The following is a 21,076-nucleotide window of genomic DNA, read 5'->3' as shown; positions in this document are numbered from 1 at the left end:
CTTTAGGGCAAGCGACAGCTTCAAACCAAGAAATCATTTCCTCATTGTCGCTCTCATTAATCTGATAGTGTAGTGCGCTGAGCCTTCATATGTATGAAAGTCGTTCTTTTCCCAACAGAAAAACTGAGGAAAACAAAGTTTGGTGAAATAAAGAAATATTGAAGTAGAGAAATATTAGGCTGCATATAGTTAAGAAGTGTGATGGAATGTGCACCTGCCACAGCAACAGCAGGGGAGGGTTTTGTCCACCGAGAGTGTTCCCAGGAAGAGACCAAGATCAAAAGACGGAGAGGTTCCAAGGTGAAGGAGAAAACAATTCAGGGTAGCCACACCTTAGAATCTTCAAGATATATCTAGTAGCTTAGACAGTTACAGCTTTAGTTTGGCAAGATTCTGTCTATTAGGTATAAGCAAACAAAGGATTGGACTCAATTAGATTTCACTGCCACATTTCTGGGCTTTGGGCTGACAAGAAGAGAGAGATGGCTCTGTTTGAGGTAAAGAAAGGGAATGGAAGTGGGTTGAATTAAAGGTCTTGGTTATATGATCCCCACTTTCCTGAATCAGCAGAGTGATTAATCTGTTATCTGAATGCTTCCTCACACTAAAACGGAAACAACACTGTTCCTAGCATGCTGTTTAAAAATAAAACCTTGATGTTTGGGGGACACCTGCTTGAACACCCATATTGTGCTTGTGCATATGCAGACAGCCATAAGGATAACAATCATAAAGAACATCAACCAGAGGTGGGATTCAAATTTCTTAACAACTGGTTCTGTGGGTGTGGCCTAATTTGTGGATGTGGCTTGGGGGTCATGTGACTGGCTGGGCGTGGCTTGCTGACTACGCGTGGCTTGGTGGTCGTGTGACTGGCTGGGCATGGCTTGTATGTAAATATTATAAATATTTATGTAAATATTGAATTTTTTATTAAAAAAGAGCAACTTTTACCCAAAATCAGGCAAAGCAGGCAGGCAGTTGAGTTGCTCACAGAATCACAGATTCATTCAGAGATCTATCTTTCTGCAATCGGCCACCTGAGTCTGTCACATAAAATTTGTTTGCTAGCAAACTCACAAAATTAACTCACAACACACTATGTATGTAAATATTGAATTTTTTATAAAAAAGAGCAACTTTTACCCAAAATCAGGCAGAGCAGGCAGGCTGATTGAGTTGCTCACAGAATCACAGATTCACTTGGAGATCCGTGTTTCTGCCGTCTGCTACCTGAGTCTGCATTGAATAATAGAAGCTTCAGGTTCAGCTCTGCTTTTAGATTAGTTAGAAAGTAAGAAATCTGATGATTTTCTGCTTTCTAGATAATCTAAATCTCCCGGCACAGCAGAACAGCTGATGGTCGGAGGGGGGAGGGAAAAATAGCAACTTAGCAGGCAAGTTTGATGGCGCACATGCCAGGTAAGGAGTGAGTGGGCGGGGCGGGGCCAGCTAGCGGCACGTTCTTTGCCTGTTCTCTGGCAGGTAGAATCCCACCCCTGGTGAGAGTGCATTTTGCACACGCATGTAGACCATTTCCTAAAAACCTCAGCTGTGCCGCCCAGAGAGCTGAAAAGCGCTGCGCGCAGGTGCATAGTGTTTGAAAATCCTCTTCTTTCCAGCTTTTTCAACCTCAGCAGTGCCACGCAAAGCAGCTGAGGTTGAAAAAGCAAGAAATAAAGGACAGCCAAGAGCCCGGGCGGGTGGCTGGGCCAAACAGAGCAGCAGACACCGAACCCGTTCAGTGTCTGCTGCTCTTAAGAGCTACCAGTTCTATAGAACCAGGCTGAACCAGTAGCATTCCACCCGACATCAACTAATTTTAAGATCATATGTATGACCTATGATTCTAAGCCCTGAATGTCTTAATTGGCAGGATGTAAGCAACAGTATATTAACTTGCAAGGTAGATACCGATTAAATATTATAGCTTGCTTTGAATAGCATAAGTGTCTTTGAAGTTCAAACTGGGTTTTGGTTTTGCTTGTAATACAATATCAAAATGTACCCAAACAAACCAACACTATCCTTAGAAATAGAATATAATTCTGCATGGAGGACAGGTGCAACAAAGCCTAGGAACGCAATCTGTATTTTTTCTATCTTACAAAAAAGCATTATGTGAAAGCGTCAATTGACCAAAGCCATGATGAGCAGCATGTATGCCATATCCAGTGGTGTTTATGGCCCATGAAAATCACAACTTCAAAGAGCAGAGGAGTGAATTGTAAGGAGCATAAATTAGCAAACCACAGAAGTGGGAAAATATGTTTGTGAGAAAGTGGAACGATATAAAAGATTTGAAGGAAGGTGGTCTTATACTGTGGTGTGGAATTGATGAATATATGCAAGGAAGTGAAGATACAGGTTTAATTAAAAACCTGTATCTTCTTAAAGAGTTAAGTATTACATATGAAAGAGCTAAGTATTACATACTTGCCTGAAAGTATGAATTGGCATCATCAACGTAACTATGGGAAAGTATCAAAGTACAAGTCAATAGTTGGTGATAATTGGATGTTACACTCCAGTGAATGGTGACAATGGAACAACTAGAGATTAGTTTGGGGAACAATTTTGCAACCTTCCCAGTAAATTAGACCTAAAGGAAAAACATTCTGTTAGGTGGGAGAAAATGCAGAAAAGGTGAATGGGCCATTCAAAAAAAAAAACCCATTAAAAATAAGAAAAATATCTGTGTGCTTCATGTACATGGTTTAAGCATAAGTCTTCTCATATTTGTACATGGCAAAGGAATGAATAGAAACCAACAAGTGTGATGTCTCCTGTGAAAGACTGAGAGAATTAGTGAAGAATGTAAACGTAAGGAGAGGTTTTGAATGTGGAACCATCTAGTTTTGGGATTAGGGTCACAGAAAGGGAAGGGCAGGATACTGACTATTGTGAGAAATGAGCATTTGTTTTAAAAAGGTAAAAATGGCTCCTTATAACAGCATGTTCCTGTCCACTTTTGTTGTGGTTAGCCAGCAGCAGGTGTGGATGGCTGAGGAGAGCGAGGACTCAGATGAGGGACCAGGACCATTAGGGAGTGGACTGTTGCCTTCAGAGATTGTGGGGGCTGGCAGCAGCGATGAGGAGGTTCCCGAGGAGCCTGTGCCAAGTGCGCGTGTACGCAGGGCTGCTCATCGGAAAGAACAGCTGCAGCAGCACGGGCGACTCAGGATAAGGTTGAAAAGTAATGGCCCCTCCTTCAAGAAGATAAAAGCCAGCTGTGAATCAGGCGTTCTGTGTAGGAAGCAAAAACGTTTTGAAATTCCAGCCTCATGGACATTGCAGTATCTTAAGTTGGTATTTGAAGACTCTTGTGAAATATTTACCTGTGATTCTTGGCAGCCTCGCACAGTTTTGGCGAGGCTTGTGTTTATCAAAGTTAATTAGTTTGCAGCAGCCTTTTAACCGGGGATTCGTAAGAATCATTAAAAGGTTTCTGTTACCTTTGGTTCATGTTTGTTTTATTGGAAAAGAGTTTGGGTCAGAACAACTTTAGGGAAGTGGAGATACATAAATATAAGTAGAATAAAGGAGATGAAGTACTTAAAATCTGTGGAGTAAAACAGGATATGATAGGATCAAGTTTGACTGATCAGGAAGATAAATGCATTACAAAAATTAGTGAATGTAGAAACAATATTCATTAAGGCTGGTCATATGCAGAGTGAATGAGATCAAGGTGCAAAACAAACATGAAGAAAAAAATAAATGGATGGTGACAAAGGAAGCAAAGGTCAAGAGAATCATGTATAGACAGAGTTAATATCTGCAAAAATAGTAATATGAAAAATTTAGAGAACAAAATACAATATGTAGCAGTATATACATAAAATGGAGGCCAGTACAGTTTACAAGGTATGGATAGGTATGGAGACGTATAGTGAATGGTATTAGTGTAAACTGTTTCATTTTATTTTCTTATGCATTTAATGATTTTGGCTCATGAGTTCTTACTCCTTTTATGTGCTCTGCATAAAGTAGCTTATTATTATTAAAGGAGACAAATTCCTTGTGTGTCCAATCGCATCTTAACCAATAAAGAATATTCTATTCTATTCTATTCTATTCTATTCTATTCTATTCTATTCTATTCTATTCTATTCTATTCCATTCTATTCCATTCCATTCCATTCCATTCCATTCCATTCCATTCCTTATCCCAAAATAGAATGCTGTGATTGGTATGTCCATATGCATGATTCAATCAACCCAATTCCACAATAATAGTCTTTAATTTATCTGTAGAAATGTGAAAAGAGGATAAGACTAATTTTATTATAGGAATTACGTTTAGTTCTCAATAAGAAAATTCATATCACCTTACAATCCCTGCCCCCAATAGCTTTATCTACAAGATCTGTGGCACTTACTTGTCAATACAAATCTTCTCTACCTGGGGAACCAGGACCTGCAACAGCCTCATGATTGTCTGCAGGGGCAATTTTGATTTCCAAGACACCACCTGCAAAGGAAAAGGGTAGCAGCAAAGAGCTAAGAGTTTCAGCCAACTTAGCAAATCAATACTTGACAGGAATGCTTTCATTCAGTTGAAAAAATGCGTCCAAATCTGTCTTTGTTCACATAAAGCAGCATGTAGACTTATATCCCGCTTCATAGTGCTCTACAGCCCTTTCTAAGTGGTTTTACAGAGTCAGCACATTGCCCCCAACAATCTGGATCCTCATTTTACTGACCTCAGAAGGATGAAAGGTTGAGTCAACTTTGAGCTGGTGAGAATCGAACTGCTGACAATCAGCAGAATTAGCCTGGAATATTACATTCTAAGCACTGCACCACTACGGCTCTACTTACTAACTAATTACTAACAATCCCAGAAATAGTTCTGCAAATAGACAAACTTTCAATCTAAAAAGAAAGGCACCTACCAACAGTCTGAGTCTAAGACCTCTATCTCTGACCTTTCCTTTTACTTTTACAAGCATTTTTGTGCACATGAATGCATGAACTCATGGTTGCTACCTGAGCTTTAGAAGATGAAGAAAAGGGACAGAGAATGACCATTTAGAGAGCAAAAATTCAGTGCTTTTCTTTCAGATGAAAAAACAACAATAACTTCATGGGTGCAGTTGCATAACCTTCTGATTATTCTTAACATTGGGGAAGGAAAGGGTTTAGGGAAAGCAGTCTCCTATTTCAGGAGATGTTTCACTAATGGGTTCCCCTGCCACAGGGGGGCTAACTCATCATAATTTAAATTATTAATAGTGATCCTGCTATTCAGGAAGACAATCATCTGGGCTTTTAAGAATCAGAGTTTCAACATTCCTCCTCCTTCTACTCTTAGCAGTTCAATAGCAGCTGAGATGACCCGGTTTCTGGTCAGGTAAAATTCAGCCCATAAATAAAGTGAAAATACTTCTGGGAAGATATATTCTCTAGCGTTTTTTAAGCGTAAATGACAAAACGGGGTAAGGCATGCTCTAAATCAGAGGTGAGGAACTATGGCCATTTTATGACTTGAGATGGTATTCAGCAGGTTCTGACCAGTTCTGGAGAACCAGTAACACAAATTTTGAGCAGTTCAGAGAACCGGCAAAAAGCACCTCTGACTGGAGATTTTACAGTATCCTTCCCCTGCCAGGCCCACCAAGCCACGCCCACAGAACCGGTAGTAAAAAAAACTTGAATCCCAACTCCCAGAATTCCTGAGCCAGCCATGAAGTTGAAGTCCACAAAGTCATAAAAGGGCCACAGTTCCCCACCCTTGTCCTAAATGAAAGCAGCAGACCATTATCATGTTGACTAAAGAGAGAAGTACTCCAGAGACTAGTAAACAGATACTGTTATCACCCTCTGTGGATGATTCAACTTTTCACATCACGAAATGTCGCTCATGTGATTAAAAGGCAAGTCATATCTCTGTATGACTTGTTAACAAGAGTTGCCAGCATCTCTCACCCATTCGGGAGTTGGATTCCACTGCCCAACTGAGGATGTGCTGGACAGACGTCTTCGATTCCGTCTGGACTCTGACGACTCCTAATGACAGAATGCAAATTGTTTTGTTTATCCAAGGGCTACGATTTCCTTCTGTTGTACACTGCTACACATAAAATCAAATATTATTTAGCAAGAATCTGCTTTTCAGGAATCTGCTCCCAGTGCAAGACTGAGAGAGGGGGACTGACTCAAAGTCACCCAGCTCCCTTTCTGTGTCAAAAGAAGGATTCCCATTTCTAGTCCAGCACTTTAATCACGCCACGTACTGGATCTTGTGTGCATGTGTGCGTGTGCGTGTGCGTGTGTGTGTTTCACACATATAGTCCTCAGGATGGCCATTGGGACCAGAATTGCCACTGATAAGCAATACAATCACAAAGCGAAACCTCATATGACAGCATTGCTTAGTGACGGCAGTTCTAGCAGTTCCATCGTCAAGCAAGGATCATGCAGGTCCTTAAGTGAGGGTCTTCCAATTTGCCATCTTCCCCACTGACTTTGTGTGAAGCTGGCAGGGATACTGGAAATCATAGTCAAGTGACTCTGCCTGACTATGACTTTGTAATCACCAGCCAGTTGCAAAAGCATCCAGCTTGTAATCATGTGACTGCAGAGACACTGCAAAATCCAGTACTCCAGAACGGGTCCTAAATCCTCCTTGTTCAGCATCATCACAAGTTTGAACAATCACTGAACAAGCAGTCATAAGCCAAGGATCACCTACATACATACAAACCCACATCCGTACCACATATTATTATTATTCTTACTCATCCTTATGCTCATTAATTATCAGGAGCAAATATAGATACAATATGTCCAACAACAGCATTTGAGGCAGGAGAAAGCTATAGTATATTATCCCCAGCCAAGTACTTCAAGCTGAGCAGAATCAGAATCCTTTAGAGATATAATTTATCTTCAGAGCTGATCTCTAAAACAAGCAAAGCGTAGGATGCCCTGAACTGTTAGCTTTGCTGTCTCTGGGATTTACAGTTGCATAAAACAATCCATCAAACCTTCATTATTTACAATTACTGTAACTTTGTTGTCATAGGCTCAGAGGTTGGTATCACTTCCAATAAATTTTCTTTAAAATAAATTCATAAAAACACTTGCTTTGGGCACAACTTGTACTGTCCTGTTCCCCAATCATGAGAACCTATCCAATAGGTTAGGAGTTTATTGCAGGATAATTTGAATGAGCAATGAGTCAAATAAATATACTCCCTAGATTGTTCCCATTGATAGGAGGGAATGAACTGAGTTTAACCACTATATCTGAAATTTCCTAAGTTTCCTGTAAAAAAATGCAGGCATCAAATTGAAATAAATAAAATGTGCCTCAAACATTTTATTAAATTATTTTCTGCACAGAAAATATTTTCTTCAGTTTTTGGGGATCTACTGTCAAGGATAACCCTTGATTACCCATCTATAAAGCACCAAACATTATATTAAGATGCTATTCTGAATTGCTCAATCGTTGTGTTGTTCAACCACTAGCTACCCAAAAGCAGTTTGCAAACTTACCACATTCCAAGTTTCAGTATCACTGGCCATGCCTGGTGGGCTTTCTTCTGCTGGAGACTGAGAGGACTCTGGCTCTAGGGAACGCATGGTCCCATCCTCTGACACCTGAGATTTCTCTGTGAGTTTGTCAATGCCTGGTTTTTGAGAGGCAACATTAAGAAAAGAAAAACAAAATGGGGCAAGACCTAGAGGGTTTAGCAACATACTCCATATTTCTAGTCAAGACCAGAATACAATTCTACCTACAGCAAGTTTCCCTAGCTCTTTGCTAGGGAAACAAAAAAAAAAAAAAATTAAACCAAGTAGCCGGCAAAACAGACCATATCAGATGATTTTTAACATTTTACAATAGTTTAAAATAATATATTTTGCATTTTGATGACATGACTACTGTTTATTTTTACTTGTTCTAGACCAGGCATGTCAAACTCATGTCATCACGGCAGCATCATGTGACATATCAGGACCTTTTTCCCCTTCACTAAACTGGGCATGGGTGTGGCCATTGTTTGATGCATACGGCCCATGGGCCGGGAGTTTAACAGCCCTGTTCTAGACATCCAAATAGCTTTTAAGAAAGGAGAATCTTAAATTAACAAAATAAAAAGTTAAATTATCTAAAAATGAAAGACAGAAATAAATAATAACGTCCTACAGATCACGGAATAAAAATTCTTTACTATCAGAAACCTACAGTAGATCCAAGTCTTAAAGCATCAAAGTCTACCTTCACCAGTCTACCAGTCTACCTTCTGGACTAAATTAAAATCTTCCATGAGCTTCAGTGTTCTCTGGACTGACCTGGGGTTGCTACTAGGCTGGCCTTTAGTGTTCCAGGTTCTGCAGGAGCAGCAGGTCGGGACCCTTCCATGGACATCCCCTCCTGGGAGTTGGTACGAGAGATGGGCTCAGGAGCTTTCTTTTTGCGTTGCAAAGCTTTCTGGATAGACTGCAAGTCAGTAGGTAGGTTGGCCAGCTGATGAAATACATTTCGCTTGCGAATAATGGCATACACTAAATTGGAATTACCTAGGAAATCACAACAGGAGGAGGAGAAAAATAACATCTTTAACTTTCTGTAATTGGGAAACACAAATTGAAAAATATCATGAGTAGGTGAGCAAAAAAAAACAAGTAATCAATAGTTTCCTGCCATTTAATGGCTGTCTGAATTTTTGCAGCTTAGATCTGATAACCCTAATCATGAGGTGATGAAAATTAACTATAGCTAGTAGAACTATATGCTCAGTTTCATGCTCAGGAAGTAGAGGATTAGCATTGTTCTCTTCCCCCTACCTTAGCTCCTTTCTTCATGTTAGTCAAATTATAGCCTGAAGTTTTTGAACAGTTGTTCCTTCAGATGGTGACTTCTACCTTTTAGCTCATCACTAGATTATTGTGCCACAAAAGAATAAACTGATAAGTTATCTATTACAAAACTGATAACTTATCTGCTACAGATAACTCCAGCAGTATCAGCATTGTGTCAAGAAATGTTTCTAAACATTATCCCAGCTGATGTTTCCCAGAAATTATTTAACAACACAATGAAATAAAGTGATTGATTATGTTACATTGACCAGCATGGAAGATTTAGGATTTCAGGCATACTTGGCTTTCTAACTGGCTATCATATAACTGAAAGTCTTTTTTATTCATGATCTCTCAGGCTTAATTATCAACTTATAAATGAAGTTTATATTACAGAAGTATATATTTGAAAAGATTTTACCAACAAATGAAAAATCAAAAGAGGGCTAAATCGCACTTTGTAGTTTAAAAATGCCATAAAGTAATGAGCGAGAAGTATTGAAGGCAACAATATCATGTTGGTTATCATGTAAAAGGAACTTCCTTTTCCAATTAAAAATAACAATAAAGGAACAAACTTACATAATAAATACTAGTAGCCTCCAAAAACAAAACCATCACAAATAGTTCACCCCAAATGTAAGTGAGAATTATATTTTACTAATCAGAAATAGCAAATCTAAGAAAGAAAGAAGGGATACTTGCATGTTTGATGAAGAAGCTTCGTACTTTAAACCTAGATGAATATTTATTCTTGGATTGATTAAGCTATCAGAGAGGGATTGATATATTTTGATATATATATATATTGTTCAGCCACTCACCATCAAACTGGTACTGGATGATATTGTTGAAGACTTCCAGCAAAAAGAAGACAAGGTGATGGTTTTGGACCATGGAGAAAAGGAACCAAGTAGTTGAAAATGCTTCCAATAGATGCAGCAATTTGTTAGCTGCTACCATGGAAAGAGACTTCAAGTATGGAGATACTAAGAGACAGAAAAATTTAAAAAGGAAGAAAAAGTCATTTGGGGGAGATCAAACATCCATTATAATTATGTGTTAGTGTACAATCAGTTAAGATCCATATTAGTTAAGATCTAAGAGTAACATCCATATCTTAACACTTGCTATGGGAAGGCACTACAAATTAATGTTATAAAGGGAAATAGCAGTAGCGTACTCCTCTACTCGTTGCAGAATACCTTATGCCACTAGACTCGAAATTCTAGACTGAACTCTTAAACAGTTATATCACAATGGTAAAAGAAAACAAACGCCATCTACTGAGAAGAAGCCAATATGACAGCAACTCTTCAACCATTTTTAAAATTATGTCCGCTCTGAATGATAATATCCCTCAAATAAAACCAAGAGAGGTTCAAAGCTACACATATATCTCCTAATTTTTTCAACAGCTATCTCCAAAAAGAGTTTTGGGTACTAAAATTAAATTTGTAAATGTGGTAAGGCCTGCATGCATGATTATGCTGGTTTCAATTCTGAAGGAAAACCACACCACACTATTTGCTCCCAAGAATTTAAATTAAAAATATATTTTAGATATATATTAAGATTTTCAGTTCTGGCTGTCATTGTAGAGTAAGCAACTTACCATTCACTATGATGGTAAGGAGGCAGTCAAACAGGGGCTGCAACCGCTGATGTCCACTAGTGATGATTTTATGAAAAACCTGCAGGGTAGAATAGAAAGTAAACAACGTAAACAAAATATTGCAGAGTTGCTGTACTATTTTTATAGCAGCTAGATTCTCTGTTATGAGCAAAGACTCTGCTAGCAAATTCCAGACTCACAATGATGAGAAGATCTGCATGTGTCCCCGTAAAGACAGGAATATCCATCGGCACTCGTACAGAATATGGCTTGTTTAGGCGGACACCAAAATTCCTTTCCCCGCTCAGCAGCAATAAGATGAAGACACCAATATGCATAAGACCAACTCGAGCTGTAAAAGTATGGTGCTAAAATTAAATCTGTCAGTGGCCGGTGGGAAAGCCAGCCATTAACAATAGCAGATCAAAAACAAAATGTAATGCTTCCTAACATAAATATCTCACTCTCATTCAGTGTAGTATTCTAATATATATATATTAAAATATGTATGGCATTCGGCTTTGTTCGGGTATTTTCCCACGTCATTGTAGTTGTTCTTTTAACGTTGTAGCAACGTTTCAGCAGAATCTCATCTGCCATCATCAGGCTTCTGTATAGTGTTCGTCTGTGACAGCCTGGTGGATCATTTGGATCATTTGGAAGCCTGCACTCACAAACAAAAAAATCTCCACACCACAAGCCAGGCAAACACCTGGGCACAAACAGATCCCCCCTGATACCTCCAGCTCAAACACACCCCAACCAGGCACCCAGATGAAACCCAGCTTCCTAACTAATGATAGCCGTCCATTTATCCGAAGCCAAGCTGCACTAAAGGCCTCCAATAAAGTAACACAATGCTGCCAGCCAATCAAGATACAAAAAGAGCCAAAAAACAGACAGAAGATATTAGAGACACCAATCAAGCAGAACACAGCAAACTCCGAGACCAATAAACACAGACCAAGACTCCCAACCAATCAGGATGAAGAAAAAAACATTCTGGCACAGCAATAGGCTGCCCCAAATTTAAATCTGAAACCACTGTAAAAGTCTGACTCACAGACGAACACTATACAGAAGCCTGATGATGGCAGATGAGATTCTGCTGAAATGTTGCTACAACTTTAAAAGAACTACAATGACGTAGGAAAATACCCGAACAAAGCCGAATGCCATACATGTAAGTACCCGCGAAAACTTAAGAAAACAAATATTAATATATATATATATTTCAATGTCACCCATGCTGCTGTCCAGCAGACAGTTTAACATCAAGAAGCAGCAGGCATCTGTTGTTATGCAATTTAAGCAGAACTCCAAATGTAACCCATATGACTCAATATATGGATAAATACATGTAGTTGCTTTTGGTTCGAACTCAGCTCTGGCCCTTCTCCAACTAGAATCTCAGAAATCACTCCGATCTTAATCTGTCCCACAAAGTGACATGGAAATAGCTTGTTGAATTTATTCACTTGACCTTTAAATCCTATAAACAAATATATTTCTCTGGCATGTTCTAATATTACCATCCAATATGGCTGGTTACACAGCCAGCCAAATGTTAGACTAGGTTTGGCATATTTTATCCACCTTCCTTTATTATTATTAAGAGATACGTGGAGGTGTGGAGGTGTGGGGGGGGGGGCAACATTTTAATGACAGAGAGCTACACTTTTGGATACTACGCTGTGAAGAAAGCTACAAGGGGACAGCATGATGCAAAATTGGTGAGTCACATTCTGTGCATCATAAACCAGACAGTTTCTTCAATTTCCTAGTGTTTCACAGTTAACCTCAGGCTTACATTACAGATTCTATTTTTTCCTATCTCTAAATTGTGGAAAAGATGAAATCTGTTGATGAAGCCAAGTTCTCAAGGTCACAAAAAAATGGAGCCACAGGATGCCCAATACTATCCCACCATGCCTTTGGGATGACAAAGACCACAGACACCAGTTGGGAGCATTGGAATGGGGCCTTTGCTGTCATATACAATTTTACCTATATTAAGGCAGGAACTAGAGAGGCTGTTTGCCTCTCTGGTTCCTGCCTTAATATATAGATTGTATTTTGCTATATAGATTAGAAATGCCGGATTTGTCATTCTATAAATAAGCACCAATCACCCAGGGTCTTGGATCCAAATACAATTATATTTATGGAATTAGTCTCAGGACTAGGGAATCAGTTGGAAAGATTCTGAATCAATTTTTTCCAGCATAAATTCTGAGAATAGATAAAACCAAACTTACATTGATCTGCCCTAGCATCATTCAGAAAGTAGATGATTGGCACCAGGATATCTAAAACATCACTGCTTTTCAGAACAAAGAAGAGAAATTTCTGAAAAAGGAAACGAACAATTAAACACCAAGTTGGTGGGGGGAGTCTCTATAAGTGTCACGAAAATTGGACAAAATAAAACTGCATCAACAGGGGAGAGGAACTACAAGTTTCAGCATGTTTATTAATGTTTTCTAGCAGTCTTGTTAAAATATTGCATTTTGAAACGTTTTCCTTATTTGTTCATTTTCCAATGGCTTCAACTTTTAAAACTGGTTTAGGAAGGGCAAAACTGAAGATTTTGTGGAAGGAAGTTCGGCTTACTCAACGTGATTATTTCTCAGCAGACTTGAGAAAATTGTACTGTTGGCATTAAAAATGTCTTAAACAAAAATCATGCTTTTTCCCAATTTATTTTTGATTTGAAGGCATCAAAGAGCAGGTAACATCATAATTTTCCTATGCAGGTTGCTTTCAAGAAGAGGTTTCTCAGGAATACTGATTCAATAGGCCTGATATCTGAACACAAAGGCAGAGTTTGAGACTTATTAGGTATGCAGCACCAGCAATGGGTCATTGACTCCAAACAACTACCACTACTGTATCCTAACCCAATCTTTTAGTCATTTGTTTCTCTTCTGATCCAAAATTGTTATTGTTGACCAGCTCACCATCACTAAGATTCTCCCATGTGTTCATTTAACAGGCCCTGATCCTGCTCTCCTACCCCAATTCTTTAACAATACCAGCGATAGAAGACAGAACCTTGTTGAAATCACAGAGTTTCCAGAAGAGAACCAGGAGCTCTTGATGGAACTGGATCTTTTTAGTAGAATTTGGCAGGTAAGTTTGGACCAGAGGGTTGGAGAGCAGACGAGCCACTCCTTTCAAAACAAACTGGAAATCCTGACAACATAAAAAAAAACATAAATATGCTGAGATATGGAAACCTAAGATTAAGCCAAACGAAATAAACACAAATCTGATACTTTACCTCTTCTCTGTGTATCCTAGACAGGTAATTGACAAACAGGTTGTCTGGTCCTGGAGGCTACATTGAAAGAAATCAAGTAAATGTTTCTTAGATTGAAAACACCCTTGGGATGCATATGTTTGTCTCTGAATTCATTGGCAAATGACATTTTCATTAAATTAGTCAAATAATCCTGATACAATGTTAAGTATTAAATTACAACTATACCTGTGATCCCAGATATTGGTGAATTAAAATTCCCAGGAGCCTCAATCAAGATGATCAATGGTAGGGTACTGGGAGTTATAATTCAGCAACATCTAGAGAGCTGTCACTATGCTAAGCACTAGGATATAATGGTTGCTTATCATTTTATGAAATAAGTGAAAAAATAGGCATAATATTTCATAGTTTAAAAATATACAGTGTAGAATAGATTAATTAGTTCATTTTCATCAGAAACCAAATGCCTAAAGAGCTCACGTCTCTATCCATTCAAGGGTATTATGAATACCTCTCCAGTATGCAGTACAGTGAGGAAAGACAAGAAAATGTACATATTTATGCTAGTAATGCAGTGAATGAAAAGATCTGAATTAATAAATCTGTTCATGGAAAAAGAATTCAAATTAGTTAGTTTGGTATTAAGAAGGCAAATGTACACCTTTAAGCATTTAAAGAGATGATGTTTCAGATCCATCACATTGCTTTAAGATGCAGATAGTCCTCAACTCACAACAGATTGTTCAGTGACCAAAGTTAAAATGGCATTGAAAAAAGTGGCTTATGACCATTTTTCACACTTACAATCATTGGAGTGTTCCTGAGGTCAAGTGGTCAAAATGCAGGCACTTGGCAACTGGTTTATATTTGTGATGGTTGCAGTGTCCCTGGGGTTATGCAAAAGGGATGATGTGGCCAACTTTTGCAACCTTCTGACAAGCAAAGTCAATGAGGAAGCCAGATTCACTTAACAACTCCGCCACTATCTTAACAACAGCAGTGATTCACTTAACAACTGAGGCAAGAAAGGTCATAAAATGGAGCAAAATTCACTTAGCAAATGTCTCACTTAGCTACATAACCCTTAGTTGGTCTCAGTTGGTTGTAAGTCGAGGACTATCTGTACCTGATAAAATGAAATCAGAAAGATGGTTAAAATCCATTTTCAGATTTGAGCCCAAACATCTTCAAACATTTCAGGCCAATTATGTGGATTCTTGGGTGCCACGGAAGGCTACCATTTCAGAGAAGAATTTAGCACTATCTTTCCAGGGTTGCTTATATACTCTAAAAGCTTCCGTTCAAAGCTGTTTTGCTTTAAGAAAGCCGGCTGAAGCTTTATATGCATTATCTCTGCTCCTCCACATTATAAACACAGCTAAATTTGGGAGCCACTCACATCGGTATCATCCATGACTGTTCCGGTGGTAGTGCCATCTACTGTGGGACTGGAGCTGGTAGAAGTGTCATAGTCCAATGTGACTATAAGGACTTGAGCGGCCTGCTCCACCAGTGGTTCACGGTAGTCGGAGAAGAGCAAGTGGTTATAGGGGATCCCATAACCCACTGGATCATAAGCACAGACGATATTCAAGAGGGAAGTAAAGAGTGGAAGGGCATGCCTAGAAGAGGATCCAACATGCTCAAAACAATGCATCAGAAACTTGAAGTGTTAAAAGCTTTCCCACAAAGAATAAGCTTTCATTTTATTAAATAGTGATTAATAAATAGTGTTTTTATTCTCAGAAACATTCATTAGTGAAAAGAAAAAATGCATTGGAGGCCATTATTCTTAGTTATTTTAATAAATGAAGTAATATGCTATAGGAATGACAATATAGATTAAAACATCCTGTTTTGCTCTCCAGTATGGCTGAGTGGCTGCAAGAGAATGTCACATGTTTAAAAAACAACCCAACTCTTTCTAAAAATTGCCTTCAATTTATAATAAAAAGAACCTATTCATACTGCACAATTTGCTAATTATTGCAAACTGCTTATTTTACAGTGCCTCCTGTCTTAAGGGCAAATGTTTAGTATACGACTAGGGCGGCAAAATCTGCTTTCCTGCTGATTCTACGATGAGAGGGTTAGCAGTTGCGTGGATGTTGTCTAGTACTCCAAAACTACCTACTATTTGGATCACGCATTGATTGGCTCCAAGTAGGCAAACATAGCCCTAAAGACTTTACCTTCTTTTAACAACCCCATAATTCCTTATGGGGTGGAGTCTGGGCAACTGAATGGAGGGAGTGTTTTAATGGCCAGATGCCCTTGCCTGTCGCCAATGTGGTGTTTTGTCCAGCAGATATACTCTCAGTGTGCCCAGAGAGAGAAATAGCTGCCTCTACCTAGGATTGAACTCACATCCTCTTGGTTGTGAGGCAAGAGCTCCACTTCTAGGCCACCGTACCACTCCATAACCCTAAAGATATATGCACTTAAGTAATAAGGAAAAAGAAATAACCCGAAGGCATAAGGTGGGGAGAAATGGATAACGCCTATCATATATACACAATCCTTTTAATAAAAGGTTTAGATCAGGGGTGTCCAACCTTGGCAACTTTAAGACTTCTGGACTTCAACTCCCAGAATTCCTCAGCCAGCTTTGGGAGTTGAAGTCCACAAGTCTTAAAGTTGCCAAGGTTGGACACCTCTGGTTTAGTTTAAACAAAAGTGTTTCAAAGCATCTCTCTCGTGCAATTTGCTATCTCTCACCTGTTCTCTGTAGAACAGAAGAACTGGACCCAGGGATTAGTGCTGCTGCTATCAGAAGAGGGTGGCAAGTACATGACCTCTGAGAAACAGGTCAGCAGAAGTTTCAGTAGCTCCGTCCTGAAAAATGTATGAATAGCAACTTGCGGTCAGAGGGAGTATTAATTATTATTCACAGAGTTTGTGTTACGGTTTTATTTGCACTATATTCATTTTTTTGTAGATGCGAGTTTGTTAAAGTGTTTTAAAAGAATTGTTTTAAAACTAGAACAAAGCTTTCCTACTTTAGGATTTCTTTTTTAAAAAATATTGTATAATTCAAGACTTTTAAGCCATCAGGAGCCACAAAGATATTTCCTTATTCACTGCAAGCATGTTTACTACAATATTGTAGTACTGGAGAGGGACTGGCCAAGCAGCGGGTGGGGGAGAGGTAGGAAGTGGGGGGGGGAGTCAAAGAGGGAATTAGTCTGAAATTTCTCAGTGAGCACTGAGAAAAGGCCATTGAAAGCCACTGAACCTTATCTAGTCTTATCCAGGTGCAAACCATCAATCTGAGAAGATTCCTGTATATGGGCTTGAGTAATAAATAATTGAAGTCTTCACCTGTGGAGCTAGCTGTTCAGACCTCACAGCAGAGGTGGTATTCAGCAGGTTCTGACCAGTTCTGGAGAACCAGCAAATACCACCTCTGACTGGAGATGTCACAGTATTCTTCCCCGCCACACCCACCAAGCCACGCACTGGTAGTAGAAAATTTTGAATCCCACCACTGCCTCACAGTCAGTTTATTCAACTGGATATTCTGCTTAGCGCCATCCAGAGTTTATGTACAGTGGCTACAGAAAACTATCAATGAAGATAATGAACTGTGCAGTCATTTATAAGGCACTTTTAACAGTACTGGCAATTTCTGCACTGTAATAAATTAAGAGTGTCTCAGTTTTCATATTCTATGATGCTTATCCAGAAGATGGACTTTAAGTCTAGTGATTAAGGCACTAGGCTAAATAGCAGGAGACCATGAGTTCTAGTCTAGCCTTAGGCATGAAAGCTGGCTGGGTGACCTTGGTCCAATCACTCTCTCTCATAGCCTGATCCGTAATTTGCTGATGTCCTCACCTATTTAAATCGTGGCTGAAGTTAGGTGATGGTGAATGAGCAAATCCAACACCAGCCTCCCAGATGTATTCACAACTATCAATTGCATGGATATCCTCAGCCGTGTCCTGGAAAAGAAAAATAAGTTAGCACATCAAATACAGGGGTGGGATTCAATCTGTGTTACTACCGGTTCAGTGAGAGTGTGATTTGCTGTGCGCGCATATACAGCTTTTCATAAAAACCATCAGCTGTGCCACCCAGACAGCTGAAAAGTGCTGCATGTGGGTGCGCAGCGTTTGAAAATCCTCTTCTTTCCTGCTTTTTCAACCTCAGCTGTATCACGCAAAGCAGCTGTGGTTGAAAAAGCAGGAAATAAAGGACAACCAAGAGCCCAGGCAGGTGGGTGTGCCAAATTGACGAGCAAAAGGTCGTAGCAGCGAACCGGTTCGGTGTCTGCTGCTCTTCAGAGCTACCGGTTCTATAGAACTGGGCCGAACCAGTAGCATCCCACCCATGATCAAATAGTGCCAAACCTTCCAGGTAAAAGTATGATTAGGACTATGAAGATTTAGACAAAAATCTCTCAATTCTCTTGCAGATGGAAAAAAAACAATGACCAGTGCCACAGAATTAGAGGGTACTTCTAGCATTACTAATTCAAATCATGTGAGGTGGCTTTTCCCACCTAATGGATTTTCTACAAGAAGAAGAAAGGTGGAAGAAATGCAGAAAGACATGAGAAGTTTACAGGGTTGTGTGAATGAGGCATACTGGCTGCACATTAAAAGTCTCATATGGAGAAACTCAAGAGCATCATATTATATCACAGTAAATGTCAAAAATCCAAAATGATAGAGTGAGAATGACTCCACTAACAGCAGAGTGATGGAATACAGAGCCAGCAAGTAGACCAGCTCTTTGTAACTCCTCTCCAAATAAGGAGAAAACTTGAGATCACCCAAAAGTGCTCCAAACAGTTGCTCCTTGTGTGGAGATCGTAAGGCAGAGTCTTCAGCGGGTTTAGAGAACTTAGAGATGAAGGAATAGCCACCTTTTTGCTCAAACTGCAATCAAAGTATTCAAAAGTACACTGGGTTCATGTACTTTCTTTCCAATCACTTTCAGAAATTGCTTGTTATTTATGGATTTATCAAATTTATCTAATGTAACAAAATCATTTATCAAATGATTTGATAAAATCTATTTATCAAAAGGTATATGGCTGTCAATCTCACAAAAAGTGACTCTGGACAGCCTACAAAAATTAAATAAAACAATAAACATATTAAAAACAGTTAAATGAAAATAGTTCAACAAACATCCACCTGTATTATTCATGCTTCTGATGATGCAAACTTGCAAAAACTAAGCTATAATAAGTTTCCACTGGTCTTTTCAATATTTCTGGCTAATCTTAATGAAAACTGACATATTCAGGAAGGTCCTATCATCAAATGCAGCCCAAATATATAGGTGGGGGTTGCTGTTTCAGAATTAGTCATAATGGGGCCTAGAGATATATGAGTCATTATTTTGCAGAGTCCAGTTCTACAGGCTTGCTAGAGGTCTGCTATAGAAGAGTTTTCTATACTTCTGAACAGAAATCTTACAAGTAAATTTCCTTGCAAAGACCAAGACATTAAGCACTGAACTCACAATCTTCTTATCCATAGTATACATAGACAGTAATAGCTATGCTTTAAAAAAAAATCTTCCTTAGGATTGCATTTGCATGTAGGCAATGCAATGCAATGCAATGCAAAGAAGATTTTAAAAATCTATTCCATTGCATTAATATCTCTTCTAAAATCCCCTCAAGATTATTGACAAAATTCAGAGTAAGTCAGAATTTTGAAGAGTTCTGGTTTGTTGTTATTAAGCAATATGCTGTTCCACAGATTAACTGGTTTTTCTGTTATCAAATAGTTATTTCACTTGTGATTTGATTTTAGTGTTACATGCAAACCAGATTCCGATACTTGTTCTTGCTATGACAAGCAAGAAGTTCTACAAATCAGTTCTTGATTTAAAATCCTAGGTGGTTAGAAAAGCAACATGAACCTAATTTCAGTGTGTTTTTTTTTTAAAAAAAGATCAATGATTCCCAGTCGGTATAGCAACCTCAGTTGAGAGATAAGCCATCAGGACTCCAGAATTCTCTCAGCCAGCCGTGCCCTGATCATCTCCCATGTGGACTACTGCAAAGTGATCTACATGGGGTTACCCTTAAAAGGTGCCTGCAGAATTCAGCAGCAAAACCAGTCTGGGGCACTTCTAGTGGCACATATGAAAGATCTTTGCTGCATAAGCTGCATTGGGTGTTGGTTTACTTCGAGGTCTAATTCAACATGTTGATCATCTTAAAAACCTTTCATGGCACGGGACCAAGTTACCTTCGGAACAACCTCATCCCAATTGTATCAGCTTTTCCCACCAGGTCAGGCAGGAAGGGCAAGTTTCAAACCCTGACAGCTAAAGACTTTCAACTGGCAGGGAGCAGGAAGAGAGCCTTCTCGACCACTGTCCCTGTCCTATGGAACATCCTGCCCACTGAGGCAAGTGTGGCTCCCATCTTTCTGGCCTTCTGGGAGAGAGTTAAAAACTAGCTCTGTCAGTTGTCAAGGGTATCCAAGAGCAGTGTGCAACCCTGGGATAACTGGTGACTTGAAATCATTCAATTTAAAAAAAAAAAAAAAAAAAACTCCTGTCTTTTTAGGTTTGATTTTTAACTCTTTAAACTTTGTCTTTTGTATGGATTTTATAGTTTTTTATCTGCAAATTGCCCAGAAGACACTTTGATAATAGCAATAGCAGTTAGATTTTTATACTGGTTCAGGTTTTACAGCCCTCTCTAAGCGGTTTATAGAGTCGACATATTGCCCGCAACAATCTGGGTTCTCGTTTTACCAACTTTGGAAGGATGGGAGGCTGAGTCAACCTTGAGCCGGTGAGACCCAAACTGCCAAACTGCTGGCAGTCAGCAGAATTAGTCTGCAATACTGCAGTCTTAACATATACTGAATTTTAACCACTGCACCACCACGGCTCATAATGACACGAGGAGTATATAAATTTGAGGACTATATAAATAAAATAGCATTAAATGAATCACGTGTCAGAATTCTCCATTCCTCCATTTTCCATAGTAGCTTGTTTCCATCTTTGATAAAGATTGATAGCTCAGGGCAATCACTATTTCGCTTACTGAAAGTTTGACTTACCACATTGTTTTTCCGATGGCTCTGGACAGTGAATTCTGGACAGAAGAGCAGATCTGCAACAGCTAGAAGCAGTGACTCAGCCAGTGGTCTATCATTTTCATCATCTTCATCTCCCTATAAATCAGCAATAATTTACAATATTTACAATACTTCATATCTGATCTTATATCATTGCAGACCCCAATGGAGGGGAGAGGGGGTTATGGAAATCTGGATGATAATTCTTCAACCATTTATTGATACTTTATAATGTACAGGTAGTCCTCGACTTACAACCACAATTGAGCCCAAAATTGTTGTTAGGTGAGACTCATCTGGCTTTCGTGCCTAAGGTGACAC

General features: G+C 39.1%; 1 protein-coding gene across 1 annotated transcript in view; it reads right to left on the bottom strand.

Moving 5' to 3' along the window:
• HID1 (HID1 domain containing) overlaps positions 1-21,076 on the bottom strand; it is a 52,003-nt gene that overhangs the window by 10,010 nt on the left and 20,917 nt on the right. The window contains exons 4-17 of the mRNA XM_026667413.2: positions 20,738-20,851; positions 17,535-17,641; positions 16,416-16,532; positions 15,097-15,319; positions 13,716-13,772; positions 13,487-13,627; positions 12,691-12,781; positions 10,633-10,784; positions 10,433-10,511; positions 9,642-9,806; positions 8,308-8,535; positions 7,507-7,640; positions 5,932-6,012; positions 4,383-4,474 (exon numbers count right to left, since the gene is read on the bottom strand). Of these exons, the coding sequence (XP_026523198.1) occupies positions 4,383-4,474; positions 5,932-6,012; positions 7,507-7,640; positions 8,308-8,535; positions 9,642-9,806; positions 10,433-10,511; positions 10,633-10,784; positions 12,691-12,781; positions 13,487-13,627; positions 13,716-13,772; positions 15,097-15,319; positions 16,416-16,532; positions 17,535-17,641; positions 20,738-20,851 (1,781 nt within the window). The remainder of the gene's footprint in view (positions 1-4,382; positions 4,475-5,931; positions 6,013-7,506; positions 7,641-8,307; positions 8,536-9,641; positions 9,807-10,432; positions 10,512-10,632; positions 10,785-12,690; positions 12,782-13,486; positions 13,628-13,715; positions 13,773-15,096; positions 15,320-16,415; positions 16,533-17,534; positions 17,642-20,737; positions 20,852-21,076) is intronic.

The sequence above is a fragment of the Notechis scutatus genome, chromosome 2, assembly GCF_049901735.1.
Source record: "Notechis scutatus isolate UNSWTSFEM ecotype Mainland chromosome 2, rNotScu1.2, whole genome shotgun sequence".
NCBI classification, from domain to species: Eukaryota; Metazoa; Chordata; class Lepidosauria; order Squamata; family Elapidae; genus Notechis; species Notechis scutatus.
This window is presented reverse-complemented; position numbering and strand designations above follow the sequence as displayed.